The sequence below is a fragment of the Lepisma saccharinum genome, chromosome 3, assembly GCF_977018435.1.
Source record: "Lepisma saccharinum chromosome 3, izLepSacc3.1, whole genome shotgun sequence".
NCBI lineage: Eukaryota > Metazoa > Arthropoda > Insecta > Zygentoma > Lepismatidae > Lepisma > Lepisma saccharinum.
Window position 1 is genome coordinate 3,296,236 of NC_139231.1, and position 12,449 is coordinate 3,308,684.

Genomic DNA, 12,449 nt, shown 5'->3' on the forward strand with positions numbered 1-12,449 from the left:
AATTTTTTTCTCAGTAGTCACTCATTCGTCAGCTGTTAGCAACGTGTCGATTAAATGCCCAGGCTGTAGTAGTTTTTTCACAATTAGTAGTTTTTTGGTCGCAAGTCGGAATATGTCACGAAAATCTACAAACTGCAATAACTCGAAACCCATTGATTTCCGACTCCCGGTGCATAGGGTCAAATTTGTTGCAAATATGCTCTAGTATTACCTCTTTCCGGGAATAGGTCGAATTACCAATCACCCTGTATATAAATCACGCTGGAATTTCCAGAGAGAGAAAATGCAGTAGTAAAGGTTTTCCACCGTATCTTTAACCAGTAAGAAGTGTTAAATGCATGCCTATTGCCATTTCCTCCATTTCGAGATAATTACCTGCGGAATGTAATCTGTTACGCTTTAATTAATAATATGTACGAAATTTAAAATTGTGATGCATTGGCATAGCAAATATCGTTCATATGTGCCCCAAAGGTAATTGTTGAGAATGTTTACGTGTGGAAAACAAACTAATATATTGCGATATTTAGTGAGGTGTGACATTACAGTAAATTGATGGAACGAACATGCTGCACTCTCCGACCGGTAACGTTATATTTTATCACCCGGTGTTTGGTTTAAAGTTATTTTTTTGATGAATTCTAACTGTAACTATCTACTTTTAAAAATAAGCAGCTGTCACTGTAACACAGTTATTTTTTGCAATAATTACGTTTACTATTCCTTATTAACTTGCGAATTTGTAACGTAATGGAGGAGCTAAATTTGACAACGATGTGTCTGCTTGAATGGTAATGTGATAGGACTTTCGTGGAATTATCTAAGGCATGAAAGCTCAGCTACCTTACATGCTGAAGGGGTATGGTGGTTGGGATCGCACTTTAAACTGTAGGTCCAGTCCCAATTTATCTGTGCATAAAAGTGGACTTAAACCAAAACCCAAAGTCATTCGTTAGAACATCCGCGCTTTATTTCAATTCGTCGTTACTAATTGCTCAGGAAGACCAGCGTCTTGTTGGATTGCTGCATTCATTTAGAACATGGCAGTCGAGAGAGAAAGAAGTAATTGTCGCTGGAGTAAATCCTGTATTTTTGTCATTGTTGGTTTTGTTGGTTGCACAATTAAAGAATAACAGTCATGAACGTCCGCAGGATTTTTTCCAGGAAGGGGCAAGCAAGGTAATTTTTTCCAAGGCGAGCAAAGGAGGCATATTTTCTCCCATAATAGTGATGCCCCCTCAAAAACACTGCTTCAGTCTTATATTATCATGTTTCTTTAATAATTAACATAAATTACTGTGAGCGAAATGAAATTATGTGTGAAATATATACTTTTTAGGTGGAAATTCATTCTTCAGGGGGGAACGTGGCGCCCCCTTGCCTCCCTTTCCGGACGTCCATAAATACAATGGACTCTCTTTAATTCGAGCTTGGATATTTCGAAGCACTCGGTAATTCGAACAAAAGTTTAATCCCCTTGAAATGATCCTTAATGATGTGATGCTTTTGATAATTCGAACCTTTGGAATCCCCTTGTAATTCGAATTCAAAAAGTCCACTGTACATGAAAACAAGAGAAAGAATAATATAAGCTCGTCCAAGGCCACGGTTTTACCCCTGGTCTTCCCTACTCCACGACACTGTTGCATACTCTAAGCTTCTGTCACTGCAACTAAAAGAACGTATTCATGAATACGTACAGTCACGGATACTTCTGGATTGCAATGTTCCCATTGAAAGCCAATGATGATGGTACAACCCAGAAGTGTCCGTGACTGTACATGGCTTTATTTCCTCCCCCCAAAAAAAACCTTCTTACACTGCAATGGCACAATGTGAAATGTAACGGATTCAAACATTTTGAAAAACTTCCGTTACCAATTCCATGCACGAGTAAGATAAATGAATTTTCAGTCGAGTTGCAACTCTTCCAGACACCCACAGGCGAGAAGGCAAACGAAATTTCCGCGTTTCGACTGGCCGGAACCCTACGTCGGCTTCCCAGCGAAACGTGGAGAAATAACTAAAGAAAATGAAGGGACTTAGGCTACAAGTATAAACAAGAGGGGCAATCAGGAACAGAAAGGAAGCGCGAAAACATTCTTAGTGGAGCGGAATGGTGGCTAGAGATTTTGAAAGCACTTTATTCTTTCATAGAACATACACAAAGCCACATGCGCTTCTCCGCCTCTCCTTAGTGCACATACTGATGTGTTGCTATACAACCAGCCGCCACTATATCTTCTTCTTCTATATATATAAAAATGGATGTATGTGTATGTTTGTTTCGGCATAACTCTCGAACGCCTGGAGCAATTTCAACCAAACTTGGTACACGTATCACTTGCAATCTGGAAATAAATACTGTGGGGATAAGACATCCCTGGCACCCATAGTACTGGAGTTCGGAAGGGTGGGAAGGGAGTGACATGTAAAAATAATCGAAAACAACCGATATTAGTGTGGAATCCATAGTTTTCGGGGTCGCTAAGATGAATAGTGACACTCCCAATGCCGTTCATCTCCAAGTTCATTTTACACTATAGTTAGAATTCATTATTTTTCTTTCTAATAGAAGATTGGGATAAATAAATACCCGGGCAACGGCGGGCAATCAGATAGTTTTAATAATATATGATAATTAAGCTATCGTTTATCAGTTCCAATAATCTACAGGGTGTCCAAAAACCATAGCAGAAACCGTTCTCTTGAATTTTTCCAACAATCTTTCCATGGTGGTGTGGGATAACAATGGTTTTCATTGTGGATCTTGTCAATTGAACTTGCTCGCAACGTCAGTAATCTCATCCACACAACAATGTGATTTCCACATGTTTCTACTGCGGCAGCATGATTCACTGCAACTGAATAATATTTGACCTCATGGTAGAACATATCTAGAAATGCAGTTGCTGTTGCGTTGAACAAAGCAAAGTCAGATTTATCATTTGTCTATATGGTTCGGGACCTTTCAGACATTCTGAATAGTTACTAAACTTCCCTTTCATGCTTTAGTTATACTAAAGTATAGTTTAGTAGAAATATTACTTACGTTCTATAGACAGATAACCTTCAAACTATGCTATACAACACACATGGTGATGAATAGAACTAGGATATCTATTATACTCTGCTCTGCATAGCACTAAATATAAGCTGCCTTAGTATTAGAACTAGCATATGAATATTTTATTCCAAATTGTATGAATATACTTCACAATACACAAAGAATACTCTGTTAAAGTGTTTCCTTTCTTGTGTTCTTGCAGTGGAGACTGTTGATCAGTTTGACAGCACAAAATCACTTCTAAAAGAGCTGGATGTTCGGAAGAAAGTGTGGATTGGTTTACAGCAGAAGACACCTGGAGGGACTTTCATGTGGCGGTAAGTGTTACATGCAGCACATTTAGTCTTGTTCATATCTAAGTAACCTCCATAAGTGCCCAGACCATAATCTGGTCAAATATTTTGGGAGAGGAAGAAGAAACGTTGATTCATTCTAAGGTATTGTAGGATTATTGTTATCCTTCATTACAGTATTTAATTTCCTTTATTTTACATCGCTTCTTGTGCCACTTTTGGCTAATTTGCGAAGATGGGGATGAGTGATGATATGATGAAATTGATGAATGGACACTCACAAACATCCATGCCCAGGCCGAGATTCGAACCCGGGACCTTGGCGTCGTAGCGCGATGTGCTAACCACTCCGCCATGGCGGGCCGGCCCTCCTCCATTACAGTAGAATCATTCTATGTGTACGCGTGTTGCTTTACACAGGGCACCACTCTGTATTCTGGTATACATAATAATTAACCTATCGTTTATCTATCATATTAAGAATCAGTTTTCTAAGTGTAATTAAATGTTTTTAGCTTTTTGAGAGGAGCGAGTCTCTTACACTGATTCTGAGGAACTTCTTAGTCTATCATTGCTTTTTTGTCTGTTGAATTAGTTTTTTTCAGGTCCTTTACAACCTTGGACTTTTAACCTTTCTCAAGGGCTCTTTAGACTATTTGTTTTAACTTCAAAGTAAAGGTTCTATACAAGAAAATTATTTCTCGTATACTTTGAAGAGTGTAAAATGACCATACGCACCCTCAAATTTTGATTCATTTGTTCATAAAGTCCAGGTTTTACATGTGTAGTTAGTTCTTCGACTGGAAGTTGAGTGAAAGTCAACTTAATCCATGCTGGATAAGACTTTATCTTAAATATACTATAATCTGTGATTCAGATTGACTTGAAAAACTTAGGAGTGAAAATGTCATAGAAAAGTCACGAAATTTTGTGAAAGCACTCAAAATCCTAGAAAACTTGGGGAAATTAAATATTTCATATGGCATTCCGAAGCTGGAAATACATTTTACGTTTCCTCCAGACTGGTTTCTTTTGGGGGTTATAGTTCTTATAAAAATGTTATTTTATTCTATTATTCATCATTTGGTTTCAGCATTGTTGAATAAACTTGATTCACTTGAATAACATGCAAAGTTGAAGACATGATACCTATTCATTAGTGCAAGGCCACCCAAACTATGGCCCGTGAGTCATATATATATATATTTGAAAAATAAGTGAACATAGTCATCATCTCAACGTTAAAATGCAGTTTTGCATATCTTACCAACATAAGTGAAAATGAAATAGATGATTATGGGCTGTAATGTTTGCAGAGGTTTCATAGTAGTTGTGATGGGCAGGAAGTAACGTCGGTACAAAATAAAGAGATGCGGTGCACATCATGCTTGTCAGCACCAGAAACAGAACCAGAAACGAGCGTTCCTACCAAACCCTCATCAGATCACTGGCTACTTGATTGGTTGATGAAAGATAAAGCAGAAGGAAACCAGAAAGAAAAGGAGGATGAGAAACAGCGTAAGAAAGAGATGGCTCAGATAGAGAAAGTTCGAAAAAAGGAGATGATGGAGTTTAAACTCATAGTTGAGTCTATAGAAGAAAAGAGAAGGAAAGAGAAAGAGTAAGATGAAGAAAAGAGAAGGAAAGAGAAAGAGGAGGAAGAGGAAAGGAGAAAGAAGGAAAAAGAGGAAGAAGAAGAAAAGAGAAGGAAAGAGAAAGAGGAGGAAGAGGAAAGGAGAAAGAAGGAAAAAGAAGAGGAAGAAGAAAAGAGAAGGAAAGAGAAAGAGGAGGAAGAGAGAAAGAGAAAAGAAGACTTAGATATTTTCCGTGCATTGATTGAAAACCAGGAAGAAAGGAGGATACAGGAAGATATAAAACTCAGGTCAGAGTTACAGGCTCTATTCTCTCAACACAAACTTGAACAGGTAGAGAGCATCAGAGGAGAGATAGAAAAGTTTAGTATTAAAGTCACTGAAAAGGTGGACGAAAGGGTAAAGGAAATTGTGGAAGAACAGCTAGAGTTCTTAACAGTTCGACAAGGACGGGTAGAGAAGGAACAGGAGCAATTGAAGAAGAATATGGAAACCTGTCTCGAAATTGTCCAGTCTGGAAGAGAATCTGAATGTGACCCTTCACATGGACTTCAAGAATTAAAGAGTTCTGTAGAGTCTATTCATGTAGCCTTAAAAACCTTTGGTGAACGAACAGAACTCATGGAAAATATAGTGCAAGAACAGAAAGTCGAAATAAAGGCAGCTGGAGAAAAGGTTAATTTTCTCCATGAGAAGGCTAAAAAGATGGAAGTGTCTCTTCGCCAGGAAATTCAGGAACAGACAGGTACAATTATAAGTAGGGTCAGTGAACTTCAGGAAAAGATCCATAATTTACAGATTCGACCAGTAACCTCTTCCAATATACTGCCTGATCCAATCCGAGGACTGAATCCAGAAGCTACTGCCTATGAACCTCCTGTTGTACTTCCAAACCCATTCTTCCCCGGTAATACCACAACTTCTGATAGATGCAAGAGGCCTAGAGAAAAGGATAGTAATGACGGTTTTTCTCCTCGACGCGGAACAGAGTTTAAGATGCCCAGAATGGCTGACATCGCGAACATTCCGAAATTTAAAGGCGATATCGAAGCTCAATCTGCCGAAAGATATCTGCGTGAATTAAATGTCAGTTTCGACTTAATGCAAGTGCCTGAGCACTATAGATTGGAATTATTACCTCGGGTTTTCACCGGCAAGGCTGAGCATTGGTTAGCTGGTAATATGGACAACTTTGTGAATTATGCTGATTTCTGCGCACGCTTTAAGGATGAATTTGCATCAGAAAAGGCAAAACAAAGACAACTAGCGGCTGTGAGGAACCGAAGGTATTCTCGCCTGGTCCACGACAACTTAGAGAGTTTTGCCTGGAGTGTCTACGCAGCGTACAGAAACCTAGCTGACAATTTTAATGAGAGTGAAGTTCTTAATTTGATCATTGGACAGTTGCCGTACCGCATTCGGAATCTTTGTCTGGCGCACGCTCCACGAAGTGTGGATGAATTGACACATTTCTTAAAGGACTTCGATATTTATGATGACCCTGATGCCTGGAAGAATAAAGAAGACTCCAAGAATAAAGATGCTGCAGGCAATAAACGTTTTAAGATCCGGAATATCCAGACGGATTCAGAGAGTCCAGGAGGAAATTTCTCACGACCTCGAAGATTCAACAGAGGATTAGGCAGGAGAGGCTTCAACCGAGATCAGAACGAAAGACAGAGAAACTCCTACAGGCCTCGTCCCGAACAAAGGCAAAGTTCTCCAGACAGATGGCGTTACCAAGAACGACGTAATCCTACTTCGCCAAGACGGTACTCTCCACCACGTAGAGGTGACAATTGTGGTTCCTTCTCACCAAGACATGACGTTGCCTCCGAGCAAGAAGAAGCAGTGGAGACTACTAGAGAGTTTCTACACAACCAGCGATCCCAATCATGTCAAACAAACGTCGACCTTTTCTAAGTGCCTCCTCTTCGTTTAGGCAAGTGAACTCGACGGGACGTAAAATACAAGAATAATATGTAGATTATTTTTGCTGACCGAAAATGTATTTTCTGGCAGTCAAGTGCAAAAGGTTCCGAATACAAAACTGGTATAGATTTTCCGGAAGCCTTAAGAACATAGTGCTAGGTGGTAGACAAGTAGAACATGATATTAGTGACATGAGTTTTAGCACCAAAGTATCCATTTAAGAAGGTTTTGGTTCTGACTTCCTCTGGCGTATGCTTTTTTATAGAAATGCACCAGGCAGAAATAAGTATTGAGAAGAATGCAGTTGATGCGTTGTTTGTTACCACTCCTGATCAAATGAAGGAGGATTTTCCAGATATATATATTTAGTGCGGTACATCCGAAAGGTCCAGAATGAGGATGGAATCGGGATGTATAAATCCGTAGACCTCTCAGAGAAGGTCCATATAGTAAATATTTGGATTGATTCCTATAAGAAGGAGTTATTGTATTGCTGGTGTTGAATTTAAAGGCATTATTCTAGAAGCACAGAAGCAAGAAGAGTGTTGAGTTTGAGGTGCTATAGGAAAGTACTGATTCAGTTCATTGCTTATCGAACCCTATACAGTTTTCAACAAAGTCTTTCTGGAGAAGAAAATAAATATATGGAATCAATCATTGCCTGAATTCACTGCTTATTGGCTGATTAACTATCCTGGATTATATTCTGTTTTGGATACTGTAAACTACGTCCCTTCTGAGCTCTTGTCAAATGAAGAGAAGCCAAGATTGAGTCATTCAATTGTCAATATAAACTATAATTCAATGTTCTTTATGTACTCAAAATTTTTTCAGAACTTGTAAATTACAATTTATTCAAAAATTTTACCCGGATGAGGGGCAATTGTAACGAACCTGAGAGTTTAAGGTTTTATAACACCATGAAGCCTTGTTTCCATGATTATGAAAAAAATATAAATATGCTGACCAAGGCAGTAATTTATTTTATTAAAAACATAAACTAAACGTAACGTTTCAACCTTCTAGCAAGGTCTTCATCAGACTCTGTATGAAGTACAAAAGTAACAAGATACACAAAAAGGGCATTATATATGCACAAACATTACTCCCTCCAGACTATTAGAAAGTTGTTAGGAACTTTCTAGCAGGTGGCTTTCACTTTCCAACTGTACTTTCACCTAAAAGGCTAAACATATAAATAAATTACTTTCATATAGAATGTGAAGAGATATTCATATAGAATATCTCACGTTCTATATGAAAGTAATTATGTTTAGCCTTTTAGGTGAAAGTACAGTTGGAAAGTGAAAGCCACCTGCTAGAAAGTTCCTAACAACTTTCTAATAGTCTGGAGGGAGTGAAGTTTGTGTATATATAATGCCCTTTTTGTGTATCTTGTTACTTTTGTACTTCATACAGAGTCTGATGAAGACCTTGCTAGAAGGTTGAAACGTTACGTTTAGTTTATGTTTTTAATAAAATAAATTACTGCCTTGGTCAGCATATTTATATTTTTTCATAAGGTTTTATATTTGTAAGAAGTTAAGATTTTTAAAATGTTTGTTACTTCAAATAATGTGCAAGTTGTCACAAACAATTATAGTTAGATTGATACAGTTGTAGTTGGAACTTTTATATATGTTTATAAATACGTCAAAATCTGTTCGTGTTGACGTCACTTTCTCATCTCAGCAGAGGAAGTGAACCAACCTGAATGTTTCTCACCTGACGACAGACTGAGATTGAAAAACAGGTGAAGGTGAACAAGAAATAAAAACTTGGAAACGGAGGGAATTCAAGTATAGATTTTGGGTTTCCGAGTTTTTCTTCTTGCCGATAAGTTGAAAGTAATCAATTAATTATGTTCTTTGACTTTCGCTATATGTGAGGGAATTGCCCAACGTTAGTATTGAATGTTCTAGTGTTTTACTGGTAAGTGATTATGAAATATACGCGATTATAAAACTGCGTTTTAACTTTGAAAACAGTGTTGTGTTTCTTTTCTACCAAGCAAGCCCTGATGATTTGCAGATTCTCATGTTCCCGACTAAAGGAGTAGCGGACTAACTTTGTGATGACTGGTGTACAACCGGGGGACGTTGCAGCGTATAACACTCGAGCGTGGGAGATTCGATCGAGTATATTCGAGCGAAAGTGGTCCAATGCAGTACTCTACTAAGCATGTTTCAGAATTTGTTGTTATGGAGCAAGTATACTGTAATTGACAACAATTAATTGCATGTAGTCTCAAAAAGTGAAAATTCAGACATATTTTGATAATGTTTTCAAAAGTTGAAACTAGAGACAAATAATAAAAAAATGATTAGGTAGTTGTTAATAAGTTAATTAGTTGTTGTATTAAGTTCACATTGATATATACAATGAGATTGTTTAAAAGGAAAGAGTTTATTGATTAATTGCAAACAACTGTTTAATTATATAATAATAATAAATATATAATAATAATTACTAACCCTTTGACAAATATAATCACTCACATCAAGTAATAATTATTACTATTATTAGTAATGGTCTATAACTATTAATTTTTTACTATCCTTGGTCTGCTGAAAGTTGAATCCCTTCCATTACTTCTCTATATATACACGGCCGTGTGTGTGTGTGTGTGAGTGAGGGAGATGTGATGTTTATCCACAATTTGTGATAGGAAGGCAAAATCTTTGTATCAATGCCGTGCACTGAAGAGTGCAGTGCAGTCTAGCATCCATAGTTCATTCAATTGTACAGCTTTTATAAGTTTTAAATTGCAATATTTATTATCATATTAACCACAGTTCCTACAGAAGGTTGTTCGGGATATATCCAAATGACTTTCAAGGTGTACTCACCCCATGAAATGCCATACCACCACCACCAGTTGTGCTCTATCAAACCACCAGCATTGTGGACTATCGCCCTACATCAGAGCAGAGTTTGAATTGTAGCAAACTACGTTGGAGAACGGGCATGGGAAAACTATCCCATTCCCCTCTGTAGGCTTTCCAAAGATCTGGAAGGGTGCATGAATGGTGATGTTTCAGACGTCGTTTCAAGAGTCCAAATGCACAGAAATCCATAGGACTGGCATCAGGGCTTTCACCGGAATGTCTCGAAATGCAATAACATGGATCCCTGTTTCCTGCTCCATCTCCTAATAAAAGTGGAGGGATGTTCGGGTAGCATACTTTGAGGCCTTGTTCATATGAATCCGCACCTATTGAGTGTCCTCTTACTATACACGAGGGATGTCTGTGCAGAAGATGGCAGTCATAATGAATGACTGAAAGTAGGCAGCATTCACCTTCACATTTCTGTCTATCTTACATATCGGCAACTTCCGTGCATTACTGAATCCGGTGATAACCATGAAGCCCGTTGGAAAAGTGCCCTGGCAGTAGCGGCACTTGTCATCAGGGTTACTATATGTAATCAACCGAATGTGACCACCACCAGTGAGGCAAATGTACGCTTCATCTATTGTGACCACAGTCCTCCAGTTTGACACAGGCAGCTATCTTTCATACAGTTTTATACAGTTGATCCTGCATTCTGGAATGTAGCATGGGAGGAGGTGTATGATCCTTATGAACGCATCACAGCCCGATTCAGTTATGGATGGTTGTGTTCACAGTGGAATGAGCCATATGCACACTGTTGGCCATCTCACGTTGGATTGGTAGACTTACCTGGCATGCCATTCACAAAATCTCTCGAAGCACAACAGGTAATACTTTCTCTGGTGTCCTCTTATCCCAAGTAACCATAACCGTCGGGCCAACTGCAGTTTTCACATGTGAAAGGTTGGGTTTACATTGGTTGGCAAATTCAAGTTAGTCTTACGTTGGGCCAATGGTCATTACCAATGCTTTCCCAACCCTGGGAAAGTGAGTCAAAATCAGTTTTAAAATCTACTTTCTCCTGTTAAGACAACTTTCAAGAGTATGCTGTTAATTCTAGAGTGTAAAATAAGTTACATAAGTTCGAATATTTCAGTCGCATCACATACAGGAAATATAATATTTTGTTAATGAAAGTAGAAGCCATTTTTAACTTGTAGTCACTCACGAGTCCTTTGTCAGCTGCCATGGATGAAATATATCTCTTTTCTGTGATTTGCTTATTGTTTGTCTGTTTAGCTGTAGCAGTAAAATAACATTCTTACAGGTATTCTTGTGAAGGTGGTTCAAGATCCATATATGTAAAATAAACAATGTTATATGCAGACTAAATTCCATAAGAGGTGGAAAACTAAGTAAACTCTAGAAAGTTTTTGTGCTTCCACTTGAAGGTACAGGGTGAGCATAAAGTCTTTCCCTGATTATGAATATTTATATCTCAACTTCCACGGTAGATAGGCAAATAAAACCTATGGCAATAAGTAGTGCAATACTTTTCTTTGTTTTGTCTGATTTTTATTCTGATTCCCATATCATGACCACCGCGTTCGCCGGACATAACCCCTCTTGACTTATTTTTTATGGGGTTACGTTAAGGACACAGTGTTTAGTTCACCAGTTCCTGATATGCAAACTCTTCAGACAAGAATACGGGATGCTATAGAGACGGTGACGGAAGAGATGTTGGCAAAACATGGAGAGAAATTGAGTATCGCCTAGACGTTCTAAGGGCAACAGAGGGAGCACATGTCGAAGTGTACTGGAGTGTACTGGTAACAAAACTTTATGAGTTAAGCTACCATTTCCAACAAACCGCATATCTGTACGGCATTCATTTTGAAGTTGCTTTTTCATCCCTCCGTCAACTACGCAGACTAGAAAGAGTTTTCCTAGTTGCCTTTTTCAGCACTCGACCAGTTGTGTAGGTAGATACCACTGAAGGCAGGCAGCAGGGCCGCCGTTAGGGAACTCGAGGCCCTGTGCGAACTATATCTGCGAGGCCCCTGTATTATGAAAATTGAAAATATCGACATCATCCGTTCCTCGTAAAATTCTACGCTAAAGCAAACATGGTTATTAGTATTATGTAATTCTTATATATTGTTGTTATACCCTCGCGCGTGTTCGTCGTATCCCCTTTTACCACCAATGAAATCTAAAATTTGACACCCTGTAGAGGAAGGTGTCATCAAGGTAAACAACTTTTCTTAATGACTTTTGATGATTGAGATCTCGTTTCTGCCCTCTAAGCCCTAAGTCCTTTTGTGTTTGCAGCCATGTACTGCAAATTTATTACTCCCTCTGTCCCATAATTATTGTCCGGTACACCTTTGTTTGTTGTCCCATAATAATTGGTAATCTGCTGGGCGGTATTGTTGCTCGTTGCGACAAGGTCACGTTGTTCCTCTTCACAGTCTTGAAGACTGATCTACTGTGCCTCTCCTCATCCGTGTGCTTTCCATGTACCTCTTCGTCTGTAATTCCTGTACTACCATTTTAGCATACCATACTATAATTATGGGACAGAGGGAGTATTCAAAACCGACGGTCAATCACCTGAGTCTAGAAGCAGAAGCAGAACTAATCTATCACCTGGTGCAGAAGATGAAATACACTCTTCCTTGCATTTCGTTCCTACATTGCCACCTTGCTCACAGAAGAGTTAAAT

The 12,449-nt window shown here is 38.6% G+C and overlaps 1 protein-coding gene across 1 annotated transcript in view; it reads left to right on the top strand.

Moving 5' to 3' along the window:
• LOC145984905 (uncharacterized) overlaps positions 1–12,449 on the top strand; it is a 318,537-nt gene that overhangs the window by 256,575 nt on the left and 49,513 nt on the right. The window contains exon 3 of the mRNA XM_083118286.1: positions 3,270–3,384. Coding sequence (XP_082974412.1) covers positions 3,270–3,384 — 115 coding nt within the window. The remainder of the gene's footprint in view (positions 1–3,269; positions 3,385–12,449) is intronic.